At 39.0% G+C, this 19,004-nt stretch overlaps 1 protein-coding gene across 1 annotated transcript in view; it reads right to left on the bottom strand.

Moving 5' to 3' along the window:
* Positions 1-19,004, bottom strand: part of WRN (WRN RecQ like helicase) — a 66,708-nt gene that overhangs the window by 4,760 nt on the left and 42,944 nt on the right. Inside the window, exons 23-31 of the mRNA XM_063294771.1 lie at positions 15,911-16,052; positions 13,316-13,486; positions 13,135-13,229; positions 12,263-12,335; positions 10,112-10,188; positions 9,577-9,661; positions 8,648-8,760; positions 7,075-7,189; positions 3,986-4,117 (exon numbers count right to left, since the gene is read on the bottom strand). Coding sequence (XP_063150841.1) covers positions 3,986-4,117; positions 7,075-7,189; positions 8,648-8,760; positions 9,577-9,661; positions 10,112-10,188; positions 12,263-12,335; positions 13,135-13,229; positions 13,316-13,486; positions 15,911-16,052 — 1,003 coding nt within the window. The remainder of the gene's footprint in view (positions 1-3,985; positions 4,118-7,074; positions 7,190-8,647; positions 8,761-9,576; positions 9,662-10,111; positions 10,189-12,262; positions 12,336-13,134; positions 13,230-13,315; positions 13,487-15,910; positions 16,053-19,004) is intronic.

The following is a 19,004-nucleotide window of genomic DNA, read 5'->3' on the forward strand; positions in this document are numbered from 1 at the left end:
CATGATAAGGGGTAAAAATGGAGTTCCTTCTCCTACCAATAGGTGATGCTGTGGAGCTATCCTTCTGAAATTATGTTTTACAGTTCTTTCAAAGAATTCAAAATATATTATCAATTCATCATCATCATCACCATCTCTTCCCCATTATTATTGGTATTTTGATAATATTTTGGTGGTTATATTTCACCTTAACAAATAAAAATACATTTAAAAAGAAAAAATTTAGGATGTCTTTTAGCTCCGTCTCTCCTGTGCACCATGGATACCCTGAGCATGGTCTATGGGACAAGTAGCAGGCTCTATGAAGTGTAAGAAGCTAGAGGTCAACCCAGACAAGGCTTGTGCTGCTGGTAACTGTTTTGTAATCTTGGGAAGTGATGTTCATAGTCCTTTCCGAACAGGCTATACCAGTTTTCTCAACCTTGGCTACTTTAAGATGTGTGGATTTCAACTCCCAGAATTGCCCAGCATGGCATTCTGGGAGTTGAAGTCCACACATCTTAAAGTAGCCAAAGCTGAGAAACACTGGGCTATACTCTCCCTTTAGGATCAGTTTGGGTGTCCATGTATACGTGTGAGAGAGAATGCCTCTTTCTCCAGCTTAGCTGTGGATACTCATGGTAGCAGCAACTTAGCTCATCTTTCTTTTGCATCAGCTTAATGCATTAGCTCTGTTCCTTCTGGGAAAGAGATGATACTTTGCAAATATATACATGCTATAGTAATTTCCCAGCTAAGTTAATTTAGTACATGCACGGTGTTATCCTTAACATGAACATACAGTGCCACTATTAATTGTGCTTTACTAATTATTGTTCATTTCCAGAATCAGTGCAGAGTGGTCTTTTTGAGCTTTAAAGCCCTTAATAATTTGGAGCATCCTTCTCCTATAGGCTTTTTTCCAAAAAAAAAAATTCTATTTAATTTACAGGCAAGGTGTCTGTGCAGAAGAAAGTGGTCCTTCATATGTTAATGAGAACTACTGAGATCATAGCAACTAATAGAGACATCTATTTATTAAGCTGCCTCAAAACATATGTGACTGTGAAAGATACTGATTCCAACATAAAAATCAGGATCCAAGCATGTGAAAGGACCAAGATCATCTAGGAACCTATGACATTTCTGGCTCTACCACTATCTTTGACTCATGCACAAAGATATGATAGAGATACAGATACAGATACAGATAGAAACAACACCAATTTATTGAAAATATTTATATCCACTTGTAAATATTTTACACCTGCACAAAGATGCAAGCAGCTCTGGTTCCTTCCTTTTGGTCTTTCACTAGCAATTGAGCAATGTTCTGTAAGTAATACTGTATAAACAACACATTTGGGTTGCAACTAATTTAATCAGGAGATAAACCAACTAAACATTTAGCTGATTATTATTCTGTTAAAGCTCATTTTAATCAATGGATCTATAAATCAAAGGTGTACTTATTTTAGAAGCCATTTAGGTTGTGCTACTACTGTAATAAGTCTGTTTGTTAAATAATTAGAGAAGCAATAGAAGCTAAATCCATTACATGTAGACCTGTGAATGCAGGAAAGCAGACAGGTATTTTCGTCATTCTATAGGGCTATGGAAAAAGAGCTTCGTGTGGTGCAGAGTAGTAGGTGGCAGCTTTGCAACTGACACTCTCCCCATGACCGAGTTCGATCCCAGCGGAAGCTGGACTCTCGGGTAGCCGGCTCAGGTCGACTCAGCCTTCCATCCTTCTGAGGTTGGTAAAATTACCCAGCTTGCTGGGGAAGGTGACGACTGGGGAAGGCAATGGCAAACTACCCCGCTCTGTAGTCTGACAAGAAAACGTTGCAAAAGCGGCATCCCCCTAAAGGGTCAGACATGACTTGGTGCTTGCACAGGGGACCTTTCACCTTTCACACAGGGCTATGGAGTGACTCTGTTAATATTACCAAACAGGTAAAAGTGTTAGTACACTTTATGAATAGGGAAAACTTATTGTTTTGTTTTGTTTTATTCTACTATGCTAACTATATCAAGTGGCTTTTTATTACATGATCTATGTACACTTTTCCAATTATTTTCTTCACATACAGACGATGGCTGCATATTATGTTTGCTGACTTTCCCTCAGATGACACAAGAGTGCACATTATAATCAATAGTCATTTGATACAGGGCATCAAATTACCAAGTCCTAATTGTATTATTGCTGCTTGTTAATTAGTCCTTGGGTATTTTAAAATTTGTAGGCTATCTAACTTCACATGCTCCTGGGAGCAGGGAACTGAGAAGCAAACCCAGCATCAATATACAGAAGCAATTTGTTACAATTGCTTTTTTAAAAAATTGAGATCTGCCAAAAAGTGTAGGTATTTTTAATTAAAAAAAAATTGGCAATGCTGAAATATGTCCCTCTCTGGGCAATTTTTGGATAGCTGCTCTGAAAAAGAGCAAATGTTTTCATTTAATTAGACTAAAGATAATATTGATACTAAAGCATTTATGTAACTTAGCATCAGCGAATGCACTATATAACCAAATCTGATTGACTGCATAGCGTTATGAGGTCATTATATTAATTACCCAACTGCTGACTAGCTAATATTATATATGCAACTGTTGAAGATATGGGGGGGGGGAAATTAAATGAAGTAATTGATTGGGGGAAAAAGGACATCAAACTATTTAAGAGACTGGTTAACGATTTCAGTACTTATCCCTCATCCAAAAATAACAGAGACAAAACATGGCACAGCCTTAATAAATGAATATTTTAAAATACTTTGGAAATGCAACACCAATCAATCAAAGCAATGATAATTTGAAAAATTCTTATCAAATACATGGAGGCATCTTTCATGGATTACTGCTTTCTTTGTAAGATACATCTGTGGACTCTGAAGCTTGTTGTACAATAAAGCAGTTAGCCTCTAAGGCTGCTGTTTTTATGGTTAGTTATGCAAGGGTTAAGTTAAGCAGTGCAATTCAGTGCTACTACTTTGATTATGAACTAAGGCTCGATGCCTTTAATAGTTCCATGGCAATATCACAGCAGCTGGTAAAACATGTTCTTCCCATAGAGATTCAGTACATGAGAAAAGTTAATTTCTCCCCATCACAGAATTCTGCATATTCTGAAGTAACCAAGGACAAAGATTGAAAAACAAATGAGAGCCAATTCCGTGTTGAGGAATGCTATGTAGTTTTGATATACGCGGCTTCTTATCTAAGCCAGGTGGATGGGAGAGATTAAATGTTTCAACAACTTGTCAAGCTCTCACAAACTGTAGGGGAATCAGAAGCAATTCTTCTACTTTCAGAAAAATAACGCTTGCTTGTTTGTTTGTTTGTTTGTATTTCAATTTTCTATCACTGCCCATCTCTCCCGAAAAGGGGACTCTGGGCAGTTTACAATATCTCAGACATAGGCAACCTGAAGCCTAAGGGATGTGGCCCTCTGACAAAGGTAATATAAATGAGGGAGGGGCTTGAGGGGCACCTCAAACTGCAACAAGTAGCAGATGAGCCAAAAATTCTACTACAAGCATAGAAAAAGTCAGGGAGGAGGAAAGGGAGAAAGCCAGAGGAAAGAATGGCAGAAGGAGCATCCATTCGGACTTCAGGTACTTTATCTCTCCATTGGAATCTACTCCACTGGATGAGAAAAAAAGAACAAAAAAGAGAAAAGGGAACAGAATGAAAAGCAAAAGGAAATAGTCCCATCCGTGACTCCTCATATCTTGCCTCCTACGAAACACAGCCTTAGCAGAAAATGGTCCTCTTCCATAGCTTAGAAGTAGAATTTCATTTAGTTCATCATCCTACCTTGAAACAATAAAGTAAGCACAATTCAAAATACGTTTCAATACAGACCACTGTGAGCCAGTTAGATGCAACACATAAGCAGTGGCCAGTTTTGTATTCCTTTAAATTAAATTATTTTTATAGACTGCGACCCACTAAAGAAGTACGGCTATGTCACATGAGGAGAAGTTAGAAAGCTTACCACGGACGTATTCTTATCTTGAAACAAAGTGTAGGATTTATGTTCTGATTCTGTCAGAGTGTTGTACCCGCAGTCCACCTGAAGGACTGTATCTGGCTGATCTCTCATTCTAGAATTCCTGAAGACGTCTGTCTGCACAGTATCAAGGAAACTGTTATTTTTGTAAAAAAATCTAAATACTGAAGAACATCACTAAATAAAGGAATAAACAACACTAGGAATGAAGGAGGGATATGCAAAACATTCCTTGTACTGAACAGCTGGTTCCATGTTGTCTATCACTGGACCAAAACATCTGTTTGACCTTGGCATGGACTACAACACACGTGTTCCAGACAGAGGTATGTTGGGAGGGGAAGGCAGAAAAAAATCACCCCCCTCAAACTTCCAAAATCTTCACTTCTGTACATCCCCTTAGTCACCTCAGCGTCAAGTGTGGTATATCCAACAGCACACCCCTCCCCACCAGCTCCCAATCTTTCCTAAAGGAAAACTGGAAAAGGAGACCCTGGTGGAATGGTTGCCTAGGCCATGTTTGGGGCCAAAGACATTGACAATAACTAGCAGGAGGTCAAGAAAGGAAAATACTGGGAAGATCAACCGGTGGGCCAGTGCACAAAGAAGAGGAGAAGAGGGTGAGGGGCACAAGATACAGGAAGCCTCTCCAGATTATTTTTAGCCAAATCCCAGAACAGTCAGAGTGCTCTGGATTTTAATTCTTCCAGACCTCAGCCCACCTCAGCACAATCTGTACACACTCCTAGAAGGAAGCAATTGGCCACCATTTTCCATATAAGCTAAACTGGTAGCTAGGACACAGCAAACTTTTAAAGCTACCGTGCTTGTTACAGTCTGCATTAGTTATATTTATATGTTGTTGTTGTTTTCCTCCTCTCTTCAAGAAAAAAGGGTGCTGTTAATGTCTCATGGTACTCAGATTAAGCAATTTTAAGATCCTGTCATGGTGGAAGGTGACAAAGGTCAGTACAACTCATATATAATTTTATTTATATCCTACATTCATATAGCACAGAGGAGGAAGGGGACAATACAGCACTCTGAAAAGCACAGAGCAATGACAATCACACCTGCACCCTCTATGACAATGGTTGGCAACACTCATAAATCATTGGTCAAATGGCAATGACATTCCTGAGTTACAGGATCTAATTCATTTACTGCAATGGGGAGATTCCTTATGAATGTTTCCCACTCAACCGGCACAGTCCTAGCAAGAGTTAATAATTCTCATTACCAAAGTTCCCCCATGCACCCTCTGAATTTGCATAGTGAAGGCCGAAGAATTATAGCCCTGTCTCATGATTTTCAGGGATTTATATCTACCAATGTGGGCATGATGTACTGGACAGGGATAGTCTGTACTCTGCTCAGTTATGGTGACATAAGAGGAAAAGGACATGGGATAGGCCATTTTCTATTCCATTTTTATTTGTAACCAATTCTGTGGCTGCCACGAAGTCAGGCTACCAGGACTGAGATCAGCCTCTGAGCAGGTATAATATGCAGAGCATTCTCTTCCTCCCAATCTCATTCACAGTCTGTGTCTTAACTTCTATGTTGGCAATGCAAATGTGCCAGCACTCCTGCAGAGTTGCCCCAATGTATTTACTTTACAGAGTGGTATCAAATTACACCAGTGCAATGAGACATAGCCTGTGTTTTCCCAACTGATATACAGGCTGGCACAATATAAAACGTTACTTAAAAAAAAATTCTCCCCCTTGGGCTGAAGATCCAGATTTGGATGGAGGGAAGCCCAGAAGGGGAATGAATAGGCACGTCTGTAAACCCCCATATTTCTGTTCCTTCCTTCCTTCCTCCCTCCCTCCCTCCCTCCCCTCCCCTCCAATTTTTATTTGATTATGTTCTTGGTGAAATTTCCTTTTTTATTATTTTATTTGTTTGATTTTTACCCCTCCTTTCTAAAACAGAATTTTAGTTTCTCTCTTGACATTTTATTAGTCAACTAAAATCTTTTTTAAACAGAAATGGATTATGGAAAAAACTGGTGAATTTTTTGGTTTTTAATAAGAGAACTTGATTCAAACATTACACTTAGTTTGGTCTTGCCATTAAAAAAACAGCCGCAAAGAAAAAATGATCAGGTATTCTTATCTATTCAGTATAGATCGATTGGCTACAGTGAAGGATGTCACATGACTGCATCGCTTAGTAAATGGCAATCCCAGCACTCCTCATTGTCATTAAGCAACAATCGCAGATTGTCCTCCTCATGACTTCCTGCCAGCTTCCAACAAGCAAAGTCAATGGGGAAGCCGGCAGGAAGTCGCGAATTCTGGGTGGCATGCAAGAGGGTGGCAGGCAGGTAAGTGGCTGCCACTGCATGGAGGAAGCACAGCCAGGCCGAGGGTGGGTGCTGCCAGGGGTAGGAGGATGCACAAGCCCTCCTGCTGCCCCCAATTCACCTTCACTGTCTTCTTCCCCGCACTGCTGATGAGGCATGCCCAACCTGGCCCTTTGCGAGGCAGCTGCTGGCTGCACAAGCCTTCTCCCTGAGCAGTGGGAGGAAGAAGATGAAGATGAGTTGGGAGTGGCAGGGACAGCAGAAAGCAGGATGGCAGAGCACAGGGCGGCCTATGTGCCCTCCTGTCCCTGGCAGCAGCCATCTCCAGCCCAGCTGTGCTCGCAAGGAGCCAGGCCAGGCACACCTCGTCAGCAGCAGGAGGAAGAAGATGGCAAAGTCAGCTGGGGGCATCAGGGGCAGTGAAGCACAAGACAGGAGGGCCTGTCAAAAGGGCAGAGATAGGTGGGGGGGGAAGCTGAAGTGCACCCTGCAGTCATAAATGCAGGTAGGCTGCCAAACGCCTGAATTTTGTGCACATGACCAAGGGCAGAGCAACTGCCCTTCAAGGATTGGGCGTGGCTACCGTAAATTCAGTGCTATTGTAACTTCAAACGGTCATCAAACAAATGGTTGTTAAGCGAGGACTACCTGTGGGTCAGAAATTATTGTAGTAATGATAGTATGCTGCCAAACTTGACATTGGATCACTTTTTTAAAGCTCAACATTTTTTTAATTTTTTAATTGAATTTAATGACATCTGACCTGTAAATTATTTGTCTGGGAGAATTCCTTGATTATGATTAGAAGAGGAGCCAACATGGTAGATTTTGCTTCAGAAATGCCATCAATTCTCTTCATAATTTCCAGAGTTGTAGGCCTGAAGAAAATGTTACAGACATCCTGTGATTTGATTACTTTGAGTTAGATACATGAAGGTAAAAAGATAAAATGACTTAGAAAAACAGAAGGCTGAGTAGAATATGGAAGTACTTACTGAAGAAACTGAAAACAGAAATTAAAATCTAAATAGGCTAGCAAAGGTTACAATCCATTCCAAAGTTACACACATAACACTGTGATTATTTTAGGGAGAATTCAAGCATACTGTATACACTGCCAGTAGGAGTGAAGAGGAGATTACTGGCCTCTGGTCTGCTTAACCACCCTTTATTTTACATATAATATTATTGCAAAACAGAATTTAAATTCAAGTTTAGGATAATTTTGATATTTTATTTTTTATTTTATGGAATTTAAACCTTCTTTTTACTTTTAAAAACAAATCCCAAGATGGTAAATTTAATAAATGGAGTTATGGAAAAAAAAAAAATTCTGCTATTCAATCCTGTCTGCTTCTCAGCAGCTGCCTGGATTTGTCCCTGCAGTTTTCTTGGCAAGATTTCAGAAGCAGTTTGCCATTGCCTCCTTCCCAGGGCTGAGAGAAAATGACTTGCCCCAAATCACCCCGCCAGCTTTCATACCTAAGGTGGGACTAGAACTCAGTCTCCTGGTTTCTAGCCTGTTGCCTTAACCACTAGACCAAACTGGCTTTCTTATGAAATATAATTGGCACCAAATTAAGGCTACTGATCTCAAGCATGTTTGCTAAAGTAAGGCAAAATCTCCAAACTTGCTACAGTGTGAATCATTTGAGTATATCTAGGAGGAGGAAACATTAAAAATAAATCATTCTGATCACTTGAATTGATATCAAGACAGATCGATTTAGATGTTCATTAGCCAAGAGCAATCTCATGAGATAAACATGAAAAGTCTAATGTGTTTGGAAACCATTACAACAATTTCTAAGTTAGAGACACAAAGTTCTGTAGAGTTAAAGGTGAAAATGATAAGGCAAGCCATCGCTGCTTGTGGTATACGAACACGTTTTTTCCCTTTCTGCTATATTCTGATCAAATAGATTTTCTACTTTTCCAGGACAATAACTTAGTTCAGGAATTCTCAAACTGTGGGACAAGTCCCACCCAGGAGGTCAAGAGCAACTAAGAGGAAGATAGCAATTTTGTTAAGTAAATGAAGCTTGTTGGGTAGTAAGAGAAAAGTTTAAATAATCAATTTTCCAGCAGTTCTGATAAATTTAAGTCTAAGTCAAGACATATGATGAAAGTAAGTAGTTTGTTTATTTCTTACCCAATCCTAACCCCAATGAAATGTTTAGCTTTATTCAGCAGGGGTGGGAAGATGGATTCACACAAATTCATTTAACATTTTAGGGGGTGAAAACCCCTGACATTTCTCCAGCAAAATGATTCCTGTTTTTCTCCAACATGTATCTAAATGTTTTTCATTCATTCATTCAAATGGAAATTCATACCTTATCACAGTCATATCGACCAGCACTTTATTTGTTGCAAGTACAGCTGGAGGGATGTCTTTTTCACTGGCAAGTTTCTGCCTGGTTGCCACTAACTTGCCATATAGTACTGTCTAAAACAAACAAAAAATGTTCACAAATTATTTCACTGAGATGGAAGGCAACATTCTTTTAAAGAATATCAATAAACAAACTTTCTGCTCCATTTAAAAGATGCCAGTTTTTAAAAAATGGTGCAAATATAAACAAGCAACAAGAAGTAGGCACTCTGTTAAGAGCAGCACTACTCTTTCATTCAGAATGGAATGTCTCTTCTAGGATGGCATTTTTATTTGTGGGGTTTTGTGCCACTGAGTTAGTCTTGCCTCCTGGCAACTGCCTGGACAACTGGCAGTTCTTTTAGCAACATTTTCAGAAGTGGTTTGCCATTGCCTTCTTCCTAGGGCTAAGAGGGAGTGACTAGCCCAAGGTCAACCAGAAGGCTTCATACTTCAAGTGGGACAAGAACTCACAGCCTCACGGTTTCTAGCTTTAACCACTACACCAAACTGGCTTTCTTAGGTGTGGGTACATCATCCAAAATCAGTAACAGTACTCCCTCCTCTTTTGAAATACTGAGTTTTACTCAGATGCCAACCTGAGGGTGCCAAACAGTTCAACCTGATGAAAGCAGCATCATACTGTCAGCCATGCCCCTTTATAGGTGTGCCATGATATTGCACACATCTCCCAAAGCAGCAGAATTCACAGCACAACAATGTGATGACGCTTTCGGCATTTTGACAAAAGGAGCAGGAATGATGCCCACGGTGTGATGCAGCTTTCATTGTTGATTAAAACTAAATCAGAGGACTCATTAGGATTTCTCTAATCATGTGAGAAACCTGGTTCTCATATGAATCTAATCACCAAACATCTGGTATACTAACCTGCAATACCTTCTCCCTTTCAGGTATAACATTTTCGGTAAGACTCAGAGGGTCACAGTGTGGTGACAGCTGCACAGTGGCACTACTTTTGAAAGAAAGAGTTAAAACTTCAAGTCAGCCAAAATATGTAGTAGTTGACAAATAAGAGCACACAGAAGCTTGCACTTTCCTAGAAGTGGCCAATGGATGATGGAACTCAAAGCCTTGTGATGGAATATTGGGTCAACAATGAAAGGCCTGCCTATGGAACAGGCTGGAGGAACAGACCATGCTATTAGTCTTTCCCTAAGGCACCTACATGGTTCATTTCTCTGGGAAAATTACCACATTTTGAAGATCATCCATGAAAAAACAATTCCTAAATTTAAATTGGTGGCAGTAGAGCCAGCAAAGATAGCAAACTACTAACAAGTACTCCAGCTACAGAGTTCCACAAATAACTGTTGCCCAACCAACATTCTCAACAAACATTAATACGAAGAGATATGAAGAGATACAGAAAGAGAAAAACTAAGATTACTTTCAGAAATACCACCTTTTATCTGAAAGCCTACTCCAGCTGGGGATCTTACTAACTTCTGAATAGGAAAACATTTCATGCAGAGATGTCTTCTTCAGTAACATAAAATAAAAAGAGAGAGAAAATGAATATGCATCTTAAAATATCCTTTGCATACATTTAATACAAAAGTTCTTAAAATATAAGACATTATCAATAATTTAATAACAAGGATTAGATTAATTCATACCACCACAGTTTGCTTAGGTTTCAATATCAGGAAGCATCAACTCTGAAGAGTGGGAAAATGTCAAGATAATACCAAACCAAATATGGTTAAGATGAAACTAGCCATGTTACAGCTTAGCAAAACATGCCAACGCAGCCACTGCTGGCATCATCTGAGCCAAATGTAATGATTGCCTATTCTATTGTACATCAGACTCATAAGCAGGGTTTCAAAGATATCTGATTTATTGAAGAATAGTATGCAGGATCACAGAGAAAGCTGAGAATGATGAAAGCGCGCCAAATTCAAACTAAAAACCCTCAGTCCAAATGAAATCCCTCCCCCTGTAGAATCTTCTCAAGTCCACAATCCCAGGTGCTCCTAGCGGTTCCTGATGGTCTGCGGGAAAAGGCCTTGTTCAGATAACATAACCCAAACACATTCCATTCCCCTGATTCCACAGACAGAGCTTGGTACAAGGTCTCACAGCAGCTCCCTCCCGAACAGAAACGTGCGTCAGCGCCATGGCATGTGAAACGTTACGATGTATGAACTACATCAAATCAGTGAACATGACACCAAAAGACAGAGAGGAGGAGGCAGCCTCTGGAATCTATAGATCCTTCTCACAACTCTCACCACTTCAGTTTCAATTGTAATGGAGAGTTTGTTTGCCTGTGACAAGGGCTTTTCTTTAATAAAGACCAGTAACTCATTTTAACTCCTATTATCAAGTTCTGGGAGGATGGAAACTCTTTCGTCTTGACATCCGCATCCACACACTGCTTAAGTCGAGAAAAGAAAATTTGCTAAGGAAGGAAGAGAGGCAGGCAGCATATTCTCAGCTCTTGACTTCTTGGGTAAGAATGAAAGCCAGCATCATTTCAGAACCTAACCTGTTTAAATTTCTGAGTGACAAATACTTATTTCAACGTGTTACCTATCTTTCTGCCCCTCTGATTGAAAAATAGATAAACATCTACAAAGTCAATACCTTTATTAGGCCAACTGGATTTTGTACAATTTCAGTTGGCTTTCTCACTAGTGGCCCCTGCCCTGTGGAATACCTTTCCCCCAGAGATCCAGCAGGCCTTCATTCTTCTAGCCTTCTGAAAGGCCTTAAAAAGCTGGCTCTTTCCCCAAGCATCGGGATCGGGTGAGGCTGAAACCCAAAGATCGGGGACTGTTGGTTTAGAGGGCTGGCCAGTTTTCTGGATGTTGCTTTTTAATTATTTCTTATATGTTCTTATTGTTGTTTGCTGTGAGCTGCCCAAAGCTATGATATATAAGATGGGCAGCCATACAAGTTTCCTAAATATTTACTCTATATGAATGAATAAATGAGCTACGATATGTAAGAGGGGCAGTTGTACAAGTTTCAGAGAGAGAGAGAGAGAGAAAGATTGAGACTGAGATTGCTTTCAAGAATTCTGAATTTTTTTTTATCCTCACTACTGATTTTATAGTGAAAAATTGCTCTCTAAAGGTAAAGAAGCTCAAAAGTAATTTGCCATTTACTATCTTTTCTCACAGTTAACATTTCTTCTTTTCAACAGTCTCTTACAGAACTATGGTTCATTTTACCAGGTAGCATCAGTTTTAACTAACAATTAACAAATATGACAGATTCACCTGATTAATGAAATGATTATCTATATACCAGGCATATTTCATCTCAAACACACAAGAACACTGAATTCAACTGATTAATTTATGCTGTTCAATTTTTCCTCCAGCTGGAACAGGATACATGCAGCTGACAAGAAAACCGTTTCAGGAAAGCTGCTTTCAACCATTTCTAAATTCAGCAATTGTGTTTCAATATAGAACTTGTCTCCTCAGTTCATGAGAGCTGGCAAGTCTGTTATGTATCATCTATGATATTCATTCTGTTACTGCCTCTGACTAACAGACAAAACCTAGGTTACCAGAAAAGATGTATTTTTGATAACACAGACCTGTTTCCTGGTTGTCGACTGAGGTAACCCAGCACCAGAGAAATGTCCTGCCTCTGCAGCGGTTTGTTTATAGCTGGAAAGAGAAGGGAGTTTAGCCATCCTGAAAGCAAAAACCAGTCCCACAATAAACACTAGTGCTGTGCAAAGCATTCTGATCCAACCCATTCTGAATTTGAAGCATACTATTTCAAGCAACTTGGAAGCAAGTGCAAAGCTCCAAACACAGGTCATTTTTAGCTCAAAACTGGGAAACAGATGGTTCCAATCAAACCACTCTGCATATACTTATAAACACACAGGCAAAAGAGCTGTGAGTTCAATATGTACTCCTTTCACACAATATAAAGGCTCAGAATGTTAAAGTTGGTAGCAGCTACTTACACTGCCTAATTTTTATCACAGTATTTACAAATAAAAGCTCATTTTGAACTATCAGCTTTGGAAAAACATTCAGCCCTAAATATCCAGAGATCTGAAAACACAAGATGCATTGCTTTGGCTGGCAAGGGATTCTGGGAGTTGTAGAATCCTGGAATGTTGGCTGGTCTGGAAACAGACAGATCTCCCACACAGACTGAAAGTATGGTTTGAAGTGCATGCACTAGCAGAAATGTTCTGGCACTACTTTGAAATGGACTGGGACCCATATTAAGGGAGAGGAAAGTGATATTCCATGTTGCACCTTAGGAACCAACATTTCTCATGTTGGTCTGAAAATGTATTCTTCCTTTTCTCCATCAATGGCAACCCCAACTGTCCCCAGTGGACATGCAAACCTATCTGAGAGTAGTTTTAAAGAAACTAAGGTTTCGAAACTTTGAAGTACTTATAAAAATAGGCATTGCAACTTCAGAATCAGATGGTAGAATCACCTTGCAGCAGATTTCTTTAAACATAGTTCCTCATCAGACTGAAGTAAAAGACTTTGCCCCGGCTCTTTTCTTGTTTTACTGAGCCAATCTTTACCCTGAAAGGAAAACAAATTACTTAATACACTGATGCCCCAAATCATCACTTTGATAATCAGAAAGTGCTCAATCGTCACAAACCTACCTTCTCAGTAAGCATGCACATGACTGAAAACTTGTTTTGACCAGAAACTTCTTTAAGAAAACCCTCAAAGATGAGATGTCGGCCCAATGCCTTCCACAAGTTCTCCGGCCAGTCCTTCCCACTACCAAACAGAGCGTGAGTCCGGAATTTGTCTGGGAGACGCTGAGAAGACTAATTAAAAAAAAAAAAAAGCTAGAAATATACTCAAGAAGACAGTTTTTAAAAAACCCAAGTCTGCATTGCTTCTGCACAACTTTATACAAAATCATCACTTAGCAATGCAGTCTTCCCATTACCCCAACAAGAAATGTGCCTCTTTTTGATATACAGAAAATGACTGCCTGTTCAAGGAGAAACAATGCTATAGATATGAGAAAAATGTTATAAAAGCTAAACAAACTGTATTAGATTCCCACTGAAAAAAGGGGTTGCATCGGGGTTTACATATTTGTATTGATATTTCCTGGAAAAGAAGAAATTTTTTTCCAGTATAGGATAACTTTAAAATTGGAATAAAATAGACTTAGATCAATTCAAAATACATCACTGGAGGCAAGTTTGTTTTTTATCTAATCTTCCTTTTTAGAAAGGATCATCTGAAATAAAGAGTTTTACATTTAGCTGTTAATGTGCCTTGCCTAATTCGAAGAATAGGAAGGCAGACCTGATTTTAAGAAACTGGGTCCTAGAAACTAAGGTAAGATAGGGTAAGATAAGGTAAGACAGGGACATTTTTTGTGACACGCCCCTCCCTCCATTTCTCTATCTCTTCTGGGAACCCTCAGTTCTTCACTTGGATCAGGGAACAGATTTCACTTTTTCTCCTTAACTCTACCCAGGTAAAGAACATTCTGCATCTCAAACCTTGGACTAGACTGGGTCAAAAACTTTGTCTATTCTACTGTATGTGTTGATTATCTGTTCATTTCATTCCCAAGACTGTTAATGACTTTGCTGAAGTCTTTGGGCCAAGGTTTCATGGTATATATCTGAATCCCATTACCCGAAGCACACTTTTCACTGCAGCATTTTCACTATAAAAATTCGTTGGGCACTTTGTAGGCTACTATAAATGCCACATGGCCACATTGTTCTCTCTCCCTCCCTCCTTCTAACAATGTTAACTGTGGTGTTCATTGTGTTTGAAATCATGGCAAAAACTTCACTTCCAGAAAGTATCACATCAGCTTGACTAGAAAATACCAGTATGGATCTCTTAGGTGCCAGGCAAAGTGTGTTAATACTCTTTCATGTTTTTTATGGGTCATATCCTATTGGTAACCTACTGAGGAAATGTTAAAAAGCAATAGGGAGAGCTAGACATGTTCCTTGACCTATCCGCCCAAGAATCCTTTGTGCCACCCCTCCAGATGCTCTGAGAGCAGATTATCAGGCTATGCATAGGAAAGATAAAATCCCTGACAAGAGCTTCTCTCTCTACCTCCATTAAAAGTTTCTGTTGGATCAAATAGCATTCAGACCCTGGAGGGATGCCAAATGGGTATCACTTTCATGTAGCTATTAAATTATTTTCTCTGTTAATGTGTTTATCTTGGCCTTGTTCTATTATTTCTATTTTTGTTCTGGTTTGTAACCCAATTTGGGGACTTTTAAAGTAACAGAATGGGACGCATCATTTCATGGGCACACAAACAAAGTGTTGAAAACTGGCAGCATTAAAACAAAAAAATCTCCTCACAACTGCAGAAGCCATATTTTTAAAGTTTTAAACCTTCCTTTGTCTTAACAGGGGTAGTATAAGATTTCAGCTGAGGCAACTTTTTAATTTGAAACTTCCCAGGAGAATTTGATCACCACTGAAGATGGATTCAAATTTCAAATAACAGGTGAAATCTGATCTCTCTGGTGACCCACTTGAAATCTGTTTAGGAACACACCTGTGCTTATTTGTTACCAAAAGTCTACTAGGTTGAACAAAGCTGGTGATAAAACAATTCTTCACAAACTATGGGTGAATGTTGTGCAAGGAAAACAATTTATAGTTGGTAATCAGCTTGGTAAAAGACATTTCTAACTATCTTAATAATATTACCAAACCATTAAATATTTGTTACACATAGAAGTAAAAGCTACAGAGAATATGAAATATATTAGGCTTTATAGCTGAAATAGTGTTTACAATAAAAATTCAGTAAATCATAAAAAACAGAGAGTATAGTTTCCTATTATAATAATTAGAAAAATGGCCAGAACAGTTTCTTAAATCATAACACCAGAAGAAACTTTCTGACATATTCCAGAGTTAATTCAGAAGATTAACTGAAAAGTTAAGTCCTTTTCCTGAGGGATTTTTCAACTTCAGTTGAACGGAACAGTGAATAGCTCTTAAAATAGCAAATTTTATGCATACTGAATAACAACCTACATTAAATAACTAGTAGAAGCAAGCACTGCCACAGCACTTTCTGACCTAAGACACTGTCTTAGCTGTTGTTTGTTCAACCAAAACTTCTTTAACCATATTGAAAAATCAACAAGAATTAGAAGGCCATGGAATGCTTGCACTCCCAGACCCACCACTTGTCCCACTACCATGCAAACATTACCAAGCTTGTAGCAATTTACCCTACTTACAGATCCTCTGAGAAACAGAATTGGAACACCCATGCCAAATCTCTCATTTAAAGCACATACTGCAGACATCAGTTTGTATGCTTGTTGACCAAAGTCTTCAAAACTGTCTTGTGTGTCAACTACAGGAGCACCGTGAATGTTCCTAGAAGTACACCAAAATGCACACATTGTTCATAACTGATATCAAAATGTTTTTGTGTGGAATTTCTCTCTCTCTTTTACATGTACACACAGTCACATCATTAGCATTACAAACTAGCGTGATCAAGAAAAGGAACCTGGAAAAAGCTTATTTTCTAATGGCGGAGGTCACCACGACCAGTGGGCAAACTAGTCTTCATCCTATGTATGCTTGTTCTTGACACAACAGTATTGGAAAAATATGCCCCTCTCCCAGCACTCCAAAACATTTGGACCAGTTGCTTATGTATAGGGGAACAATAACAGCAGTCTTCCAATCATCAAACATGGATGCAGTCTTCACACGCACATTAAACAAGTTACAGAACCAATCCATAAACAAATCACGTCCATATTTTAACATTTCTCTAGTAAAACCATCTATACCTGCAATCTTGCCTTTTTTTCCAATATTCTCACAGTACTGTGACTTTCTTTTCATTATTTTTCTTGGACATTTGTACATTTGTTTCAATTTCAATGTATCATTGTCATTCCCATACAAATCTCTAAAATTTCCAACGTTCTCTCATTTCCCTTTCATCCTCCACAAGATCAAACTATCTTCATTAAGGTCTATTACATCCTTGTATGTTTCAAAGACATATAATAACTATGTTATTTATTTATTTATTCCATTAATTTTTATTTTTTATCATTTACTCTCTTGCATTACAAGTTACAATCTTACATATGCCATTATTTTCAATTAATACTAATCTCTATCAACTCTTACGGTTTTGGTTAACCAAGGCTTCCACAACACTTCTTAGCAATATGGTGTACAAGGATTATGTATATGGCCTTGAAAAAATATGTGGCAACCACTGAGAAAACATGCTTAGCTAGGAAAACAAGGAAACGTGAGTAAGAAACTCAGAATTACCCTACTGTGAGTCTGTTTGGTGTAAGAGGGAGGAAAGGAGAAACACTATCAGGCTCTCAAAATTCTGTTAATATAGCCTATATCAATAAAGTAAATCCTAATATTTCTTGTGGTATTTGTTTCCTGACCTGGACTACCTTGAAGGACTGACATATACAGAAGGCAGACTTGTGCCCATGACACCTGCAGCATTTCCTGCAAATATAGTACTCATCAGTTACGGCACACTTTGGCCAGTATGTTATAAGTGCAACCTCAAACATACTCACCCTATTCTATACAACCTACAATCTGTAATCTAGAGAGTACCTTGTATGCCAATGTATTGTTGCCCATACTCACAAAACTTGGAGGTACATACAGTGTACTGACACACACTCAGAATGCTACTATGCAGTCAACTGACACATCTATTTTAGGCATAAGTCTACACTTCCTGTCCCCCATAGGAATGAACTATTCACTCCAATGGAAAAAGAGTAAAAAAGTGAAACCATTGAGCTGGCTTCTCTTTTTCCTAAAACATCTGGCTTGGTTTCCACCAAGCCTCTGGTGGGGCCATAATTTGTCTCTGTACACAGCTGTGTTCCAAAAATACACTAAACCTGTTTTTTCTCCCCCTCGATCCATCATAGAGAGAATGATGGAAATCAAGGCCAAAATATGACCTATTGATGTAATAGTGACAACCACACAATATGATGTCACTATTCTAATCTAGCAAAGGCCAAACAGGAATATAAGTCTGACTGTATTCTCTATCACATCTTTAATACCATTTGAAATTCACCATCACATTCTGATTTAAATAATCTAGCAGAATGAAATAATGGGAGTATTGTACTTTTGCCCAGAATCAATCAATAATGGACTGTATGAAAGCCAACACATTTAAGTTTATCTAGATAAGACAGGGTTTCTCTGATATTCTGTCATTCTCAAGTGGGGTAACAACTTCCCTCAAAGAGACGGAAGACTAGAAATGTCCTGTTTGTGGATACTCAGGTGTCTTCCAAGCACAAAGCTTGTTTAGCCAGGTGATCTTCCTGTAGGAAAAAACCTGGTCACAGTTAACTATGCTCTGATAATCTCCAGACAAAACTATATGAATGTAATGTATGTCAACTTGACTTTGAAGACTGTATTAAGAGCTTGATTATTGCTTGCAATAGAGTGAATGGAGCACAGTACACCGTTTTAAAAAGAACTATCCCAGTTCCTGGACTTTTTCTTGGATTGTATCAAAATTACACTGGGCCAGGTATCTTGGTAACCATTTCTGCCACATCACTTAAGAAAATGATGTAGGAGTAATGGTTACTGAGGGAGCTGGTCCAAGTAATTGGATGTACCTCCAAGATCCTTATTTTGCCATCAGAAATTATTATGATAAATCAGAAATGTGTGTTGTGCTATATAAAAGTGTACTTCTTTCATTTGAATAGTTCGTTTTTATTTGAACCGTTAATTAATTTACCAGATAATTCAGTTATGCCAGAAGAAATAAACTAATCTCTCTATATAATTTCTCTACTTCTAGCAATTAGTTATCATTTATCTTATCTATAGACTTTGTTGTTTATTCGTTCAGTTGCTTCCGACTCTTCGTAACTTCATGGACCAGCCCACGCCAGAGCTTCCTGTTGGTCGTCAACACCCCCAGCTCCTCCAAGGTCGAATCCGTCACCTCTAGAATATCATCCATCCATCTTGCTCTTGGTCGGCCCCTCTTCCTTTTGCCTTCCACTCTCCCTAGCATCAGCATCTTCTCCAGGGTGTCCTGTCTTCTCATTATGTGGCCAAAATACTTCAGTTTTGCCTTTAATATCATTCCCTCAAGTGAGCAGTATGGACTGGCTTGATCTTCTTGCAGTCCAAGGCACTCTCAGAATTTCCTCCAACACCACAGTTCAAAAGCATCTATCTTCCTTCTCTCAGTCTTCCTTATGGTCCAGCTCTCACAGCCATATGTTACTACGGGGAACACCATTGCTTTAACTATGCGGACCTTTGTTGTCAGTGTGATGT

This window comes from Candoia aspera, chromosome 2 (assembly GCF_035149785.1).
Source record: "Candoia aspera isolate rCanAsp1 chromosome 2, rCanAsp1.hap2, whole genome shotgun sequence".
In the NCBI taxonomy this organism is placed as follows: Eukaryota; Metazoa; Chordata; class Lepidosauria; order Squamata; family Boidae; genus Candoia; species Candoia aspera.